The 18,985-nt window shown below is 41.5% G+C and overlaps 1 protein-coding gene across 1 annotated transcript in view; it reads left to right on the top strand.

Moving 5' to 3' along the window:
• The first annotated feature begins 2,036 nt into the window (after positions 1–2,036).
• The window catches only part of LOC146176190 (cytochrome P450 3A14-like), a 30,904-nt gene continuing 13,955 nt past the window's right edge, over positions 2,037–18,985 (top strand). The window contains exons 1-7 of the mRNA XM_084580931.1: positions 2,037–2,083; positions 12,237–12,317; positions 13,771–13,867; positions 14,468–14,520; positions 15,942–16,038; positions 17,497–17,622; positions 18,243–18,480. Coding sequence (XP_084437057.1) covers positions 12,259–12,317; positions 13,771–13,867; positions 14,468–14,520; positions 15,942–16,038; positions 17,497–17,622; positions 18,243–18,480 — 670 coding nt within the window. The 5' untranslated portion in view covers positions 2,037–2,083; positions 12,237–12,258. The remainder of the gene's footprint in view (positions 2,084–12,236; positions 12,318–13,770; positions 13,868–14,467; positions 14,521–15,941; positions 16,039–17,496; positions 17,623–18,242; positions 18,481–18,985) is intronic.

Genomic DNA, 18,985 nt, shown 5'->3' with positions numbered 1-18,985 from the left:
TTCACCGCCACGAGATCACCACTGTCCCAAACCAGAACACGCTGCTCTTCTCGCAGCATTTTTAGCCGTTATTTAAGCGCGAACACAAGACAAATAAAGTGATCAATAAATACACACGCGAGCACCGTTTGAGCTTTTTTGTATGCAGTGCAGGCCATCCAGAATAAGCTAGGCAGCCATTGCTGTGGAATTCGTAACCGTTTTTTATATTGTGTTCGTCTTCTTGCGCCAAAGCAATTTGCTGCGTGTTTTCAGGCACTCGGTATACGCGTTATGAATGAAATGAACGCGAAAAATGCAGTTGCTGTGGTAGCTGCTCTTCTGATAACAACACAAAAGCCTATTATGTCATTATGAGGTAGCAGTAGGTACGCTACGTAACGTACCACCAGAAATACTTCAGACCCGACAATATTGCCCATTTTTACAGCAACAGACAACTATAATGCACACCACTATCATATCACGATCTACGTTCGCGGGTTGAAACTTCGTTCATAGGCCGGTCTTAGCATTGAGTCATTTGATCATGGCGTAGATAATGCGGACGTCCATCACTCTAATGAATGTTCTAGATGCATACATCTCGCTCTAGATTCAGTATATTAACTTTATGCAAATGTGAATAGCATAAAGGAACCAGTGTCAAACGACAAATAATTTTGAAAGCTCAGTATTCATAAGAAGCACGCACAAGAAATATTTTGTGTTACTCGCAGCCCTAACAACATTATTTTTCGTGATTCGTGCATTATAAGTACCTCGATCACTAGGTAAACAATTATTTATCTCACCAAAAAACACAACAAAAGATTCACAGCTAGAACCCTCCAATTATTTTTCTTAGTCGTTAGATCCTGCCAGCTGCTTCTCCAACAGTACGGCCCCCGCCACTTCTATCCAGCGCTAACGTGAGTAATAGTCAGTATTTAAATCCGCTTCAACCGATTAGGACAGGCGAAAGCACTGTTTGTTATGAGGGCCTAGTATTGAAACATTCCCAGAGAGTGTGTCAAAGTGTGTCTTCCGCAAAAGGAAGCTTGTTTATATTAAATTACGACATACAATTGGAGGTGCGTATGTCACCGGCTTTTACTCCTATCGAAAACTAGCGTCTAACGTGACTAGTCGATTAACGCTAAATAAGAAGCGTAGTGGTATAATGCAAAACCTAACGGTGCCCAAAACATTTTTGCATCATAATGTTTATAAGAATTCGCTTGATATTTTTCTGATCACTTCCGGCTCAAGCTTTCTACCCACACTCACACCTTATGCCACTCAGGAGAGAATTGAGCGTTTCTCTTTAAAACAGTTAACACCTAAAATACAAAATAAAATGAAAAATAATTACTTGAAAAATTATTTACCTGCTTCTGCTAGTGAGTTATTTCGCCAACTTGGCTTTCCTTCAGTAAGCGAAATAAAGTGATGTTTTTGGAGATGGTTATACGTTTTTTTCTTTTCATGTTAATAGCAGGGGATTGCAATTTAACATCTATTACTTCATTGTCTTGTTCGACTAATAAACAAAACAACGCCCATCACCGTACATTAAGGCGGCTCAATTTAATCATTATTTAGGTAACTATAATTTCCACAAGCCATAACCATCAGGAAAATCTTCAATGAGCACTAACTTATATATAACTAATTATCATCATTTAAAGAACACCTAAATTGATATGATACTGCTTTTATTTGTGTACTTGCATTCTTATGTATAAGCCCCATACATGCTACAGCCTTGAGCAAGAGTGCAGCATGTGTAAACAAAGAACAGAATAAATAATTTTGGAGCGCCACGAGAAGAGAAAGTGCGTCAACTGTTCCTTCTCCTTTTTGCAGCGTGGAAGGTTTTCAGTTAGCCATAAATGGCGCAGCAGAGTCAAAATACATTTTTTGCCCTCTCCTGCCTAGCGGCAGTGGGTTTTCTACAAAATCAACTTATATTCTGCGACAAACCAGTTTCTCCCACCTCTGATAAGCAGCCTTTAAAACGGCTGGCACTCCTTTCCCTGCATTAATTCAACTGCAGCGCACAACCTGAACACACGTCGTTTAATCTATCTGGTACTTGTCGGTAAGCACCACCACTTTTTTATTCACCTCGCTTCTTACGCTCTACAGTAAAACCTGAATAACCACGTAACTGCTTCTTTGCCATCGCTGTGTCAAGTCTAAATTTAACGTAATATTGGAAACCGGAGAATATACTGACCTTGATATGAGGGCTCGGTGACATTCTGTTGAGGTTAGCCTAACTTTTGCAGCTACACTTGAACAAGGGAAAATTTATTACCTCTGAAATCAGGGGGCTAGGAAAAAAGTGTAATGACTTTTTAATTTCAATATTAAACTGTGAGCTCAAAAAATAAACATTTCGCTCAACACTGCCGTAGCTGGAGAAAACTACCCGCCTGAACAAACTAAAAATTGAAAACAAATGATGGATTTAACGATGAAATCAGAACATTATTTAGGCTTTCAGTACAGCCTTGAACACCTGTTGCAGATTAGCCATCAGAAAGTACTCAAGATTTATGCAGAATCCTCTATAAACTTGTTATCACCTATGTAATGAAATGACGTGCACTTTAATGCTCGTTTAAGAATCGTTTATTGTACTTTGGCAATATCACTGTACGAGGCCTCCGAATAATCCATTTCTAGCCATTTTACCTGCCAATTGCAACCTGCCTGAGGCATGTTCAGTATTCTTAAAGGCTCCGAGGCTCCAATCAGAGATGAGAGGGGGGAGGAGGGCGAGGGGTTCAAAAATCCTAGCGCGTTTACTCACATCTAGCCCTTCGATATGAAGAAGATGCCTGAAATGGCGGCTCCTTTAAACATGATCATGTCATCCGGTCTCGTGACAATACATAACTGTGCGTACAGTCACTTCCAAGCCTTGCTACCTTCGCAATAACTGCCTCCTGCCAAAGGAATGCATGTGATGTTTCGAAGCTATCAGGCCTCGCACTGTCGCCGCTGCCGGCAACTGCAAGATAGAATATATTTGCGACAAAGGGCTACTAACATTCTCGCGTTAACGTGGAACCAATATTTTCGTCAGCATGTTCCGCCAGATCAATGTCACGCACGTTTTGTAAGTTTATAAATCCCCAGTTATCAAACGAGAAGCATGGTTCTTCAGTTAGTGGACATCATTGATGGTAACTGAAAATTCGCTTGCCATACAGAAAGCGTGCTGGGAGAGCCCATGTTTTTAGAAAGTCGATACACTGGATGAATTCTTGCCACGTAGGCAAGAATCATCTGAAACAATAAAAATGTAGAGGTGATTTGACCTGAACGAAACAAGGTATTAGGAAAATAAATCCATTGTGGGATAGTGGGTAGCTAATAAACCGCTATAAATTCCTCTTCATTGCATTTTTTGTAGTTCTAACTGCTGTTAACTAGTTAATAATTTGCTTGGAATGAATTGGTTGTCTGAATTGCATAGTTATGAGCGTATTTTTGTACAAATGTGGTAAGTGTCTTTTTGTAATGAGCGTATCAGTTATTCATTACTCAAAACAAAACTAACTTAGTGGAGCATCATGTTCAAAATTATTACTAACCGGTTTATAGGCCTCCTAAGCAGGTGAGAGCTTGTGGCCTTGCCTTACATATGACAAGCTATACTTCGATGTACCAGAAAAAATTTGCGTGGCGAAGCTGCACTTGACCAATGTTTTTATTGAATTTTTACTGCTGTTCAGTGTCACTCTATATTTATGACATCTCGAAATATTTTGCGGAAGTGTTTTAGATAGTTTTACTTACAGATGAGTAGAGCGTGTAAATTAACATAAAATATATCAGAATACAGGACTAGCTGACTCTTTGCAGCAGCAAGGAGGGAAGTTGAGATGCCGGTTCTGGTGCCTTCATTCTCTCCTGCATGCCACGTGAAAAATCGTCAAGGGAAGGGTGGCTTCAGGCCGCGGTAGGGAGCACTGGAAAATATTCGCCGCCTGGGGCATACGAGGGTAGGGTCGACCATCACATACACACCGTTGTTTAATAGCTTTGCTGATTACAAAGAGCTTTAAACATAGGTACTTTCGAAAAGAGATGAAGAAATAATTTCTAATTCCAGGCTATTTATTTTGCTGCCTTCCTTCACCATAGAGCCTGAGCGCTTATCTCTGTGCTCTTAATTCCAGGAAATAGCGCTGCGTTATAAATAGCTTGTTTTGCACATTTGACATGAACAAGTTCTTGAATACTCAAGGCGGCATCAGAGCGAATTAAGCAATATCGAATCTCTAAGCGTTACACTTGCAATTCAGATATATTTTACTACAGATTTCGATATGCTTAACCTTAATATTGTTTAATAAACAAGGTTATGGTTCCTATGGCCCCCCTCTTGACAGTATGAACACTTATATGCTTTTGTTTTTGACCAAAAGTGTTATATTGCCCCAAAACTGCCCTACAAAGTTAAAATGGTGCAGAGCCCCACCTCAGTGATTCAGTGTTTAGAGCACACGATTTTTGAACCTTATAACGGGAGGCCACATCTCGTCCGCAGCGGCCGCTCATTGATGGAGGCGAAACGCAAGACGTCGCGTACTATTCGAGGGCAAAGCACAATAATAAACGCTATGCTATCAAAATAAAAAACAGCGCGGCTACTTGGGACAAACAGAGAGGAGAATAACGGGCAGCTATCAAAATGTACGCTGCTCTGCACTGTGTTTCATCATAGCCTGGGTCGCTTGGGGACATCAAAACCTTTCAAACAAACAAAACCAAACTGGTGTACCGTAGGGCAAGCGCTGAGTTCTATATCATTGATCATATATATCCGCCATATTATAAGAAAAAAACGCCGAGACAATCGGCATTTTATACGTGGTTAATGGGAATTGTTTCCGTTCACATTCTCCCATTTGGCTGTTGAATATCGCGAAAATAGTGCTCGGTAATTTCACGGAAAGCTTTTGCTTCAATTCACTATCTCTAAAAAAAAAAATAAGACGAGGAGAAAACCAACGACAATAATGTTCAGCGACAAAAGTTAAGTAAGTTTATATTAAAAACTTGGTTTTTCTGTGATACTGAAATCAAGTACCTCCATGCATTTCCCATTACACGTTAGAAAAGATTTTATACTGACAATGCCTTGGGATTTAAGTACAAGCAACGCCTACACAAGCCATTGTTATCTTATAGGTATCATATCTTGCTATAAATATACTTTTCACGTGAGAGCAATTCTTATCATTTCTGCGCGTTGTTTTTTGCACGCACTAAGGTATTATTTGGTACACCGAAATATAACTATACGGAACATGCTTTCGTTTTCGACTCGCGATAAAAAGATACTCACAATTTAACTTACAATTACGATAAAACTTCATTACAATTTCCTGCTGTGATAGCCCAATCTTCCCCGAACAGTATGTAAGATTACTCTGGTTACCCTGCTATATAAACATTGGCTTGCGTGGTTTTAAAAATGGTTGCAGCATGAAATGATCCATTTTTCATTGAGATTCCATTTTGTGCACCAAACAACATACCCTAGACTACAAGATACTAGGAAAGCATTATAGTATTCATTTTGGTTTTTATATGTTGAAATGTATTCTGCGAGAACACTCGAGTACAAGACTTTACGACGGGTTGACAAAGTGTATTTCCTGTCGCTCGAGAAGTCCTCTTTAATTATATCTGATACGTGACTCTCATAAGGCTACTGTTCACATTATCTTTATATTTACTTATTTGCAATAAAGATTCCGTTGCATGTTTACTTAGTTTAACATATTTTCGCATTTTCTTGACAATATTGCTTTAACTGTTGAGATTGTTGTCTTAAAATTGTAACAAGGATGTCCAAAGCAATCACTGTGGCTGCTTCTTTTTTCATCAGCCATAGAGTTTGGTCTGGAAAGGATGAAAAACATGAATTATTCCTACCCTCATACATCCGGCAGCGTCGTTGCATATTGCTTCTCTCATATAAATAAGACGAGTAGTTCACCGGCGAAGTCTTCTTGTAATTCTGATCTATTGGCAGCTTCCCAACTTCTGAACAGTGGCGCGCATTCATTGACAGGACTCTATTGCGGCCACGAAGCCGGTTCCAGGAAGTAAGGGAAGCGCAATCTCCACATTGGCAGAATATTTTTCGCTGCTAGTTTTTCACACCCACTCTATATAGCACAAAAGTTTTATAGATTGCATTTAATTTATATGAGACGAATCACGAGCTAAATATCCGGCATCTTGGGCAAATAATTGAAGAACAGACTTTAGCTGGCTAAACTGACAATCAATGAATTAATTCATGTAGTCACAAAAAAATACTCTCTCGAAGTACTTCTTTGTTAGCTCCGTCTCAGGCGCACGCTTCTCGTATACATGCGCTCTTGTCAGATAATATAAAGTACACATGTGCAGAACAGTTCACAATGAATCCCATTATACTAACCTGCTGAAACCTGGAGTGATATTAATGCATGTTATGCAGTAGATTTATTACTAAGAAGTGGGATGCTAAAACAAAACGTCATAGCTCAGTTTCAACACGTTAGTGTTAAACGAATGGAGTGTTTGGAAAACGACTGCTTTTGAAATATTTTGAAATCTTACGCAAGCAAACTACCTGCTATGTTAGGTCATGATAATATGGTTTGCTTATACGAAATAAGACCCAAAAATCGAAAACATTTTTCCAACATCTATTCTGTGCGTTATTATTAACAAAGACGGCACACAGATAGACGACACCAGAAACGGCTGGTTATATGTTTATGGTAAGGAAAGCGCAGCAGGGGGCGGCAGAAAGTTAGGTGGCCGGATGAGGTTAAGTGGATGCAGCTAGCACAGGACCGGGGTAATTGGAGAAATATGGGAGAGGTCTCCGCCTTGTATAGCCAGGCTGATGATAATGATGATGATGATAATATTCTGTACGTGAAGCGGAAGGCAGCGACTTTTTGTGTCGCTGCTGCGTACTGAATGCACGTCTAGATAGATTTGATCAAGAAAGGGGCAGTTTAGTGTCTCGTGTGGAGGATTTATAAAATGAAGTACGTTTGCTAAGGACGGAAAATCAGAAACTGCTTGGACAGCTACTCAGATTGAAAAGAAAGGGGCCGACTTTGTCCTTGGAACCAACAAGGACGAACATTCCAATGCGGGCCACGTGGCTGGGGCCAGCACTGGCATGGAAGGCATAAGCAAAGTAGGTCAGGCGGATCCGAACCGTCAGAGTTAATTAGGAGCAGCTAAGACACCGGAAAAAAAGGAAGAAGTAAGGAAGAATGAAAATCCCAGAGATAAGGACACAGATAACCAAAAACAGGAGCCAACAGTTGGGAGAGGGAGAGAGAAGGCCCAGGTGCTTATCGCCGGAGATTCTAACATGAACAGGTGCAAGCGAGATATCTTGGAACGTGTAAAGGGTGATAAGAGAGTGTTGGTTGGAGCCTTCCCAGGGAGAACAATGAGGGCTGTACTAAAAGAGAGTGAAAATAGGCTGTTGAAGGATTCCGCAGAGCGCAGTATGGTAATAGTAGTCGCAGGTCTAAACGATGTCCTAAATGGTGACGCTGCAGGAGTGGTGGAAAGTTTAGCTAAGGGAGTTGACGAGATCAGGGAGATAGCACAGCAGACGCAGATAGTTGTATGCACAGTACCAGAGGTGCTAGGATTGAACGGAAAGATGGAAAATGACGTGGGGACAGTTAATCAGGACATAAGAAAGTTAAGCCTGGAGAAGCGTTTCGAAGTGGTTGAGGTAAACAGGGAGGTACATAAAGCAGGTTTTGGTAGGGCTTTTCAGCGAGATGGCATTCATTTTAACAGAAGGGTCGGAGCAGAGATCGGCTGGCGCTTGGCAGGCAGGGCTGTAGCTTTTTTAGGGGGTCCGCGAGGACTCCGTGCACAACGGTAGTTAGAAGTGAAGCAGAAGAAAGTGTAATAATGGAGGCTGAGCCCCCAAAAATGGCAAAGAGTAGGTCGAGAAAGAAAAGTACAAAAAAGAAATTTAACACTAGGATCAGCTACATAAACATGCAAGGAGGTAGAAAAAGAGCGAAATGGCTAGAGATAGAACAGCAGTTGAAGGATGACAAAATCGGTGTGTACGCTCTTTGCGAGACTCATCTCAGGGATCTAGAAGATCTGCCGTTTATAGAAGGCTACGTCTGGGAAGGGTGCAACAGAACGAGAACGGAAAGAAAGGGTGGAGGGGTAGGTATGTTTATACACCATGGAACAAATTGGCAAAGAAATAAATCATCTTGTAAAGAACATATCTGGGTTTCAGGAACCATTGCCGGCATAAGGACATGGCTAGGGGTAGTTTATTTAGGAACAGGACATCAATGCAGGCAAGAAAAAGGGATCTTGTTGAATGTCTCAGTGACGATATAAGCCAGTTTGGAAACGGGGCCAATATTATTCTGCTGGGGGACATGAACGGCTACATCGACGATCTGGATGGATACACGGATTGTAACGGGAAGCTAATGCTAGATTTCTGCGAGTGACACGATCTAGTTATAGTAAATAGAGAAACAAAATGTGAAGGCCAAATCACGTGGGAATTCCGCAACAGGCAGACGACCATTGACTATTGTCTAATATCGCAGGAAATTTATAGCAAGGTCACAAAAATGGAAATAGACGAAGAAGGGGCGTGTAGTCTGGGAAGTGATCACAAACGTATTAGCCTGCAGATGGGGCCCTTGATGCAAAGAGAAATGGAACTTAGACAAAACGTAAACGCAAAATTAAACGACGATCAAATAGCGCAGATAGCAGCAGACATAGAGGAAGCAATAGAGAAAAGCCACATGGAAGACTGGGATTATGAACAGGTAGAACTAGTCATAAGGAGTAAAATTCAGGAGGTTAAAGTAGCAAACCGCTGGAATGGAAAGAGGAAGCCACGGAGCTGGTGGAATAAGGAAATCAGGGAAGCTATTGAACAACGACGGGCTGCTTCAAGGGAACACCGAATGGCAAAGAAAGCACAGGCTTCTCAGGAGGAAATCGATCAAAAATGGGAATCATATCGACAAAAGAAACTTCAAGTGCAGGCCCTCGTCCAAAGTAAAATAAGACAGTCCACCGATCGCTGGATGGCTGATATACACGATGCCTCTAGAGGCGGAGCAAGAAAATTCTGGAACCATATAAGCTGGCTAGGGAAGAAGAATCAAAGAAAGCAAGATCGGATTCAAGATAACGAGGGAAATTGTTTAACGGGAGACAACGCAGTGAACTACATTACATCAGTTATAGCCGAGTCATTTAAGAACGATGATAAGGTAATCTCCGCAAATCAAGAAGCAACACAAGGTAGCAGAATACAAAGCACCTTAGAACTGACCAATCTAAACTGGAAAAAGGCAGAAAAAAATATTCCTAAAAACACATCTACAGGAATAGATGGAATTCCGATCAAGCTGATTAATGAACTTGGTCCAAAAAGTAAGGAAACGTTGTTAAAAGCTTTGGAAACAGTCATAGCGAATAAGCAAATTCCGGACAGCTGGCGGCGGAGTAAAATGAATTTTATTTATAAAGGGAAAGGAGAAAGGATGCACATAAAATCCTACAGGCCGATTACCATAAGATCTGTAATGTACAGGTTAGCCATGCAGGCGGTGAAATTAAAGGTTAAAGCATGGGTTGAAAGTAACAAGATACTCGGAAAACTTCAGAACGGCTTTAGAAATGGTAGGCACTTAGATGATTGCCTGTTCGTGCTTACCCAATGCATCGAAATATCTAGAGTGGAAAATAGACCTTTGTATTTGGCCTTCCTGGACATAAACGGGGCGTACGACAACGTAAGCAGGGAACTCCTGTGGAACATATTAAAAGAAGAAGGTATCGGTTATGCGATAATAGAGTTCCTACAGGAAATATACCGAGATAACAAAGTAGAAATTACGTGGGAAGGGATAAGAAGTACGGAGGATGTCAAAGTATGCAAAGGATTAAGACAAGGCTGTCCTCTATCACCAGTGCTGTTCATGCTTTATATGATAAACCTGGAACGGAGGATACAAGACAGTAACCTAGGTTTTAACCTGTAATACAGATTAGGTGGAAAGGTGGTAGAGCAGCGCCTCCCCGGTTTGATGTATGCAGACGATATTGTGCTGCTAGCTGAGAGTCTGGAAGAATTGCAAACTCTAGTTAAGTATTGCGGAGACGAAGGGGACGCTCTAGGCTTCAGTTTCAGCGCAGTTAAGTAGGGTCTGATGATTTTCAACGGCTCAACTGATCAGGGTCTTAAAATTTAAGGCCTTGAAATACCTAGAGTAGGAGAATATAAATATTTGGGGGTATGGGTAAACGAAGGATTGGCATACATTGGAAAGCATGAGCAATCACTTAAGGCCAAAGGGCGAAGGAATGCCGGGATAATGAAGCATAAGGCATTGTGGGGATACAATAGGTATGAGGTATTGAGGGGTAATTGGAAAGGAATTATGGTGCCCAGACTTACTTTCGGAAATGCGGTTTTGTGCCTAAAATCAGAGGTACAGTCGACATTAGAAACAAATCAGAGATCCGTTAGACGATTAGCACTAGGTGCCCACAGCAAAACTACAAATGAGGCGGTACAGGGAGATATGGGCTGGGCATCTTTCGAAGTACAGGAAGCTCAGAGTAAAATATTATATGAGAAACGCCTGAGGAAATTGGACGGTAACAGATGGGCAGCTAAGGTATTTAAATAACTGTACCTAAAAAGCGTTGACTCACAATGGAGGAAAAGAACTAGGAAACTAACTAGTAAGTATGCTAGTAACAAGGACGGAGAAATAAAGAGCATTAAGCAACAGGTGAAAAACACAGAAGGTAAAAATTGGATAAATTCGATGGAAAAAAGAAACAGAGTGTGGAATTATACCGAAAGTGGAAAATGCAGATCAGGAAGGAAGATTTCTTTGATAACTCAAGAGGCAGTGCCCTACTTTTTGAAGCTAGATCAGGGTGCCTTAGAACACGCAGCTACAAAAAGAAGTTTAACAATGGAGATGACGCATGTGCTGTATGCGGAAACTCCAGTGAAACAATTGACCATATTATACTCGAATGCAATGGTATCCATCCGGAAGTTGATGCAGGTGCAATTACAGTTCCTGAAGCTCTGGGGTTTAGAGATAACAGTGGCCGGGTGAATAAACCGGCGGTGGAAACTAGCAAATTACGACTGGAAGATTGGTGGCTTAAAAGCAGAGAAGTGACATAATGTTAGTAGTGTAGGAGCAAAATTTAATAAATAGAATGATGGTTTAGTTAACCATTCTAAATCAATAATTAAGATATATGGAGAAAAATGAGCATGATAGCTACTGCTACCACTCCGTTTCAAAGGGGACGCTCCTATATTCCATCCATCCATCCATCCATCCATACACAAATAGCCGCTTCTCGCATCAATAAACTCTTACAAGTAGCCGCATGCCCTGTCGTCTCTATTCTGTCTAAGTGCTCCCTTTGTGGCGCCTCTAAGAATAGAGGCGCTGCTCCAAATAGCTACTCCAGACCTCGCTTTCCTATCTCATGTTTAGCATTTATACTTTCATCAGCTGGGTGTTCTATTTAACAGCCTGTTTATTGCAATGCTTGTGCTCATGCCAAAATAAATGCTTCGGAAAGACGCGATGCATAAGGTAGCACTCTTTAGTGTTACCTTGCGGAGGCAGTTTTACTGTACCTCTCAAAAATAAGACATGTCGAAATTAAGCTTCCAACCGAAGCGAGGAGAAGCGACTCTCTAACTGCACGCTTTGCTCTCTGGCGTTTTACTTATATCAGGGCTCTCCATTCACCCTCTAACAACCGCAATACAACATTACATTTACTGCTGAGGAAAATTCATTTGCGTCTGTTAAAACTCAGTTAGCACGACTATTTAATATATAAAAAAAAAACATCGAATTGATCATTCAGGGTAAATCAAACATCTTTAACGGATACTGGGTGCTACTTCAAGCTGAATTATACAGTTTTTTTCCCAGTGTTTCCTCTTCCCCCTGTAATAGGTTTATGGAGAAATAAACTTTGAATTCAATGCACATAACTGGTCGTCCTGAATGTTTCTTTTACCTAAGCGTGCTGATGCCGTCTTCTGTTTTTTTTATTCTTTCCTACTGCTCTTTAGCTGACTATAATATAGCGCTCGCATAGTCGCATGGCGTTTAATATGTACTTTACTCTTTTTTCTCTCTCTTTCTTTCAAGGTTGGCCAAGATACGCTGAAAAATGACGATGACACCTGACCTGCTCTCTCTTGTCGTCGTTCTAACGGTGGTGCTGATTATGTAAGCATATGTGGAAGCTATTCAAGTCGTCTCTGCTTGAGCGGCTGTCATTATCATGCAGTGCATATGAGCAGCGGGCAAACGCCCTTCTAGTTCCAAGCGACTTAACTCTGTCCGGTTCGACACCAACATGTTTCCTTATTCTGTACTGCGCACGGTAATTGAATTTTGATATTGAGGACTGCGGGGTTAAAAGACAACTTGGCTATTCCTGCGGGGCTACGGAATCGATTAATACGCAAGTCAACACTGCGATTCTAATGAGAGCGCAAAAAAAAAAAAAGTGTCCAAGGCTAGAACCGATATCAACATTGCTGGAAAACGTGAAAAGCTGGCTTTGTCGAAAAACATTTAGGCTACAGCTGTTGAAACTGGCTGGCAGGAAAGTGTCGACACCATTTTAAGAAGACATGTCCATGATACGCCGCTCCTATGAAGCGGGTGAAGTACAAACATTTATTTCACAAAATTAAGGTTATCACTATATTTTTCGATGAGACCCACATTAAAACGCACACCTGGCGTTAATAAATCGTACTTTAACAACGACGACTCAAGTAAATATAAACAGTAAACTTTAATTCAGTAAACTATAAACTTTGGATTAAAGTTTATGGTTTATGTGTCATCTCCTTTACGTTTATGGTCTACCGTACCCATTCGAGCTTCAACCCTATCCATATATATATATATATATGATGAAACATCACACGTATTTCATAATCGAATTCCTTGTAAGAAGTTTGCTAATACAACACCAACAGCCGGCTTTCAAACTTTAATTGGAATCAATCCGGCCACAGCTTCAGGTAGTAGTTGAGAATGTTAAAAGCCTAAACAAATATTCGCTTGAGTCTGCTGTCTTCACAAACCTCAGCGACCTACCACAACCCAGTGATAAAGTCTCCTAACCTGACTACCTAATCCCTGAGAGTAGTCTGGTGAAGATGCTGATGACATCGAAAGGAGACGTGACCTGTCTCAACAAATTAAATTTTTTTATTAGCTCAGAACACGATGTTCCTGGTGCTGCAGCATCAATTCAACCGCTTGTATCATATAAAACTGTCTTCTCTTTTCTTTTCACCTCCCTTCGTCTCGGTATCTCAAAGCCAAGGATATTGGAGTCCTGAGCCCAGAGACTTTAGTTGGCTTTTGGCCGCTCATGAGGCGTTTTCATAGAGGCGAAACAGCAGGCGCCCGTTGTCTGAAGCCTATATGTTTTAGTAATGCGCGGAGTCTTCGTGTGGTTCATGGGTGCTTTTGGTATTTTGCCTCCAATGAAATGTAGCCGGAATTCAATGCCGATACCTTTAAGCTAAGAGAATATCCACTAAGCCACCGCAGAGCGTCTTATGCGTAACGTTGTCCTCAGCAGAGAGAGAAATCGTTTGTCCGGGAATGCAATTTGGGGAGAGCACCTGCAACAAGCATTGTTGTTTTCTCTTTTCAGATGGAGATGGTGGCACTTTTCGTATTTCAGAAGACTGGGCATACCGGGCCCTCAGCCAAGCCTTCTGTGGGGAAACCTCGCGGAGTACCATTCCACTGTAAGAATGACTGAGTGGCTTGTGAATTTAAAAGGGGGATAGAGCACCGGAGCGGCGATGGGCTTTTCTAGATCAAAAGAAAACTTCAATAATTCTTCAATGTATTGGAAGTAGTTTCTATTTACTTTTTGCGCTTTATTATGCATTTTATTACTTCTAATCGGTTCTTTGCTTCTTTTACGTAGTCCAAAATACAGTCGCACAAGAGGTTTGCGGAATTATTGGTCTTTGCTTGACATAACAAAGCATAACAACAATCGCGCAGATTCGGGAAACAAGTACGCAGCATCAAGGAAAGAACTGCTTTGGACAGGCCTTTTTTACGTCATTATTGCATCCGAGCATTTCAGCTAACTCGTTTAAGTGCTCGTCTTTCTTGATAGCACAGCTTTCTGTGTATACAGGACGCAACGAGAGAATATGTGACCAAAGTAGTTTTGCCGAAATAGAAAGCATGATAAATACGGACGAAAAAGCAAATATTGCTACTGATGCCTACGGGGACGGGTTAACATTTTGTAAATGTTCAAACCAATGCAAACAACCGCAGTGTTCTGAGCTCCTTGGCATACACGTAAGTTGCGTGTGTCTTCTCCGCAGGACCTGTACAGGGTGATCGGCAAGTGGTTAAAAAAATACGGCGACACTTTTGGGTAAGTACAATGAATGTTTTCTTCTTTCATACGTTTATTAACAGTTAAGCTACACCCTATCTACATATTATACTTCAATACGACAGATGCTTCTTCTAGTTACGGTGATCTTTCGGAAGTTGAAACGTTCCTCTAAATAAAACCTACATGAAGACCCCACAGGCTCTTCTCGAACCTCTGATACCAGGCTAAGTGGCATGTAACTTAAAAAAACGATTATCTTGGAGCCGTTAACGGTAATGATACAGCGAGGTTGGTAAAAGTCGATAATATTTATGAGCTACAGTATTTTTGTAATATCTAATCTGACTTTTCATGAACAGCCTCTAACGTTATCTTGCATCTATCTTTTGCCTTATGCAGAATGGTCATTAGGTTGAATTGTGCAGAACGCGCTATTTGTACCTCTCCTACGGCCTATTTCTCGAAACTTTCAGTGCATTACCTTAGTCATTCTTTATTTGTTTTAATTTTAAGCCCTCCTCTGGGTTTCTCTATTCTAAGATATTCCCTGCTGTTTTCTCAGCTATGCTATTTATATTCCTGACGCGGCTCCCTCAATGTTTCCGATCTGTCTACGTGACTGGTACTCTACCCTCATATTGCTCGCGTCTACAACTGAAGGGTAAATGTTTATCTCTGTATATATGAGCCCGTAAGCATCTGGAATGTCGGATATGTGCTGGAGAAGCTAAGTACACTAATTGCTATAGATTAATTGCTACAGAGCAGCGCGTAGTGACGGAGGAACACCTTGTAGGGAGTTCTCGCTTCTCAATCGTCCCTGCAAGGTGCTCTGGAGCAACATTAAGCATGCTCTTATAGATTTATGGATAAATACTTGAACATTTTCTCAGGCAGTCTTAAAATTAACTGCTTCAGACTTCAGAAGTATTGCCCCAATACACCAGTTTGTATGTGCCCTAGTCTCAAAAAATGACAAATGCATTCCAAATATACGAAAAATGTTTGATATGTTTTGCTGGTCTATTACAGATTTTAGATAGACGTCTTCACTACTAGAATAATACACGGCAGTAGAAACTTCTGTTGGTACTTCAAATCTTTCTGTTACTATAAGTTGATATATATATATATATATATATATATATATATATATATATCTGATATATATATATATATATATATATATATATATATATATATATATATATATATATATATATATATATCAGACGGCTGAAAAGCACGATTTTCGAAAGGGTTGCATCATTTTGGGCAACCTGATCTTGATTCAAAAGCAGATGCCGCGGTTAAACTCCCCCTTTACGTGGTTGAAGGAAGGCGGTGGTTGCACCACTGCTGTAGCTCTCACTAAATGGGACCATGGAGAGAGGAATAACAGGGAGCATTTTGCCCGCAGGAATTGCTGCCTCTGACTGTGATAATTTTACACGCAGCTTCTACAACGGGGACGTGCCATTCGTCGTAACCTGTGACTTCGACCTCATCGAAGAAGTGTGCGTGCGGAACTTTAAGAACTTTATGAATCGTGGAGTAAGTACGTTATTCTGGACAGTGATCACTGAAACCTCTGTATAAAAAAAAAAGGCGGACAGTTTGGCATGGTTTCGCACAGCGCACGTTTCTAAGCTGCGGGTGTATAGTGCGTCGGGTTTCATAAATGTAAATATATTCACACATTGCCTAGATGACGAAAGTTTCAAGGCACAAAATCATAAGCTTAGCCTGAGATAAATGTGGTCATGCGTTTATAACAGCTGGAGTGCTCTAACACAGTGAAATCAAATGAGGGTGGTTGCGAGTTGCTTGCCATTGTATGCAGTATATCTTCCATTCTCCAGAATGAGCCATTCAGTTCAGTTCAGTTCAGTCGTTCAGTCGTGTCCGACTCTTCGTGATCCTATGGACCATGTCACGCCACGCTTTCCGGTCTCTCACTATCTTCCTAGCATCACATAGCTTCATCTGCAGTGCCTCGAGGATGCCATCTAAACATTCGCGTTCGCTGCCTACCCCTTATCCGGCGACCCTCAACCTTTCCCAACATCAAATCTTTCTCCAGCGACTCCTCTATTCTCATCAGATGACCAAAGTAGCTGAGCTTTAACTTTAGAATTTGACCCTCCAATAAGCAGTCAGGGTTTATGGTCGACAATATCGACTGATTTAATCTTCTGGCCATCCAAGGAACTCTCAAGAGTTTCCGCCAGCACCACAATTCCAACGAGTCAATTCTTCGGCGGTCAGCCTTCTTTACAGTCCAACTCTCGCATCCATACATCACAACAGGAAAGACCATAGCACGAGTTATACGGATCTTGGTTGGCAGTGTAATGTCTCTGCTCTTTACTAGGCGGTCAAGGCTAGCCATGGCTCTCTTTCCCAGAAGCAGGCATCTCCTAATTTCATGGCGGCAGTCTCCTTCCGGGGTAATCTTGGAGCCCAAGAAGAGAAACTCTGTCACAGATTCTACAAGCTGCACCACAACTGTACCCCAGCTGCAGAAATAGTTACTTCTGAAGTGAGGGCGTACTGTTTATGAAGTCAAGAAATTGTGAAGTTATTTTGTGTTTTAACATTCCTTCTCGCGTGCATAAAACAGATGTGCAGAGTTCTATTTGTTTAAAGAGAGGAAAAGCGCTTACCCGAATATTGATATTAATATATATCCTATTTGCCTCGCTTATTGAGTCTATAAAAATTTTGAGCGTGGTAAACGTAAATGGCCAGATAATACGAGCTCGAGCCTTAAACTTTTTCATGCCCATTTCCACTCGTTTCACTGCTTCATGCGTAAAGTTTCAAAGTTCGATTTACGTTCGCACGTATCACCCAGTAATCCATGAATTAGAACACATGAACGCATGCAGCTGAACAGATGCGGCTATTTAGTACTCAATATTACTTTTTCTTATGTTGCTCACTTTTCAAGTAAATCCTTGTTAATCTAATTCGTGTTTGTGCGTTTACTATGCTTTTCTCTCCACACAGATGACGATGGCAATGTTTCAGCGGCATCCTTACATGGGAAGAGCACTCTTGAATGCTTCTACTCCTCTCTGGAAGGGCACCCGAGGTGCTGTGGCCGGCGGCTTTACTTCCGCCAAACTGAAACAGGTAAGCGCGTATTCAGCGGTGTGGAATGTTTTAAACGTTGTGCCCGCCTTTGCAGTTCATGAAGTGAGACTCAGTGCAGTCATGTGACAATCTCTACGGATGTGTATCAAATTCGACCGCATGTACTAAGCTGGGAACGCGTCATGTCACCCCAAAAAGCTACTTTAATTTTCAGGGCCCTGAACATAAAAACCGATTCATAAATTTCATCAGGCCCCAGGCCTTCATTGCTAATGGTCACTGATGAATTAAATATGAAAAAAAAAACATGGGAAGTTTGTTAGGCAACACAATTCAGAAAACTGTAAACAGTTCACAGTTGGGAGGATTTATCGATGTCCAAAACTCTAAAACTACAGGAAATGTACACGTTTAAACAGTAAATTAAGTTAGCATTGAAAATTTCTCCATTTCTTTTACTTTCGGTATTACAAGCACGAAGCTCATGCGCAGTTTTATGATAATCTCATATTAGACATAGAAGCGATTCCCACTTATACGCTGTTGTCTGGGCCATAAGCATGAGGGCACTACGTGCTCATCGAGATATGGTTCATCACTTTTCCTTAATAAATGGTACCGACTGATATACCACTGTGTTTACTTTTCATGGCATTCAGATGATGCCGGAACTTGAAGACGACGTCAGCGTTTTTCTGAAGTCCCTTGAGCAGCATGCTGACACAGGCAAGGAAGTGCACATGATGGAAAAGTACGAGCCCCTGGCCATGGACCTAATCGCCAGACGCAGCTTGGGCACTGACCCACGATTTCAAGACGACCCCGGCCACGAGATATTCGAACTCATCAAGAGCACCGCCTACAACGCGATGACTGGCACCGTCCACATGCTGTCCCGTGAGTGAGCTTCTTATAGGTGGCCCCATTTGATTTCCTTTTGAATCATGGGAGTTTAATGAAGTGGGCGACAGTTAAAGTCCCTCTTTAGGCACCGAAGCTGTGAATTGCTGGTTCTCGTTAAGTACGAGATGGGCAGTGTTGTCATTCTGCTGGAACCAGAACCAGGCCAAATTTACCAGTAAAACACACCCCACACCCATCACGTGCTGTGGATAAGCGGCGACGCCGGTTGGTAACGGAATACGACGGGTCCTTTGACACATTGTTCGATATTAATAGCCGTTAATGCCATATACGGGAAAAAGATTGGGGGAGGGGCCATGGCTTTTGAGCCTCGGCAGACTGGATGTGACATTGCCTTGCTAAGCAACTCGGGGGATGAACTCCAAATAATGATTGATGACCTAAAAAGGAAAAGTAGAAAGGTAGGCTTGAAAATCAATATGCAGAAGACTAAGGTAATATTCAACAGCCTCGCGAAGGAACAGCAGTTTACATTAGG

Source organism: Amblyomma maculatum, chromosome 10 (assembly GCF_055883805.1).
Source record: "Amblyomma maculatum isolate TAMU_Amacu chromosome 10, ASM5588380v1, whole genome shotgun sequence".
In the NCBI taxonomy this organism is placed as follows: Eukaryota; Metazoa; Arthropoda; class Arachnida; order Ixodida; family Ixodidae; genus Amblyomma; species Amblyomma maculatum.
Note: the sequence above shows the minus strand (reverse complement) of the source record. Positions and strands in the feature narration are given on the sequence as shown.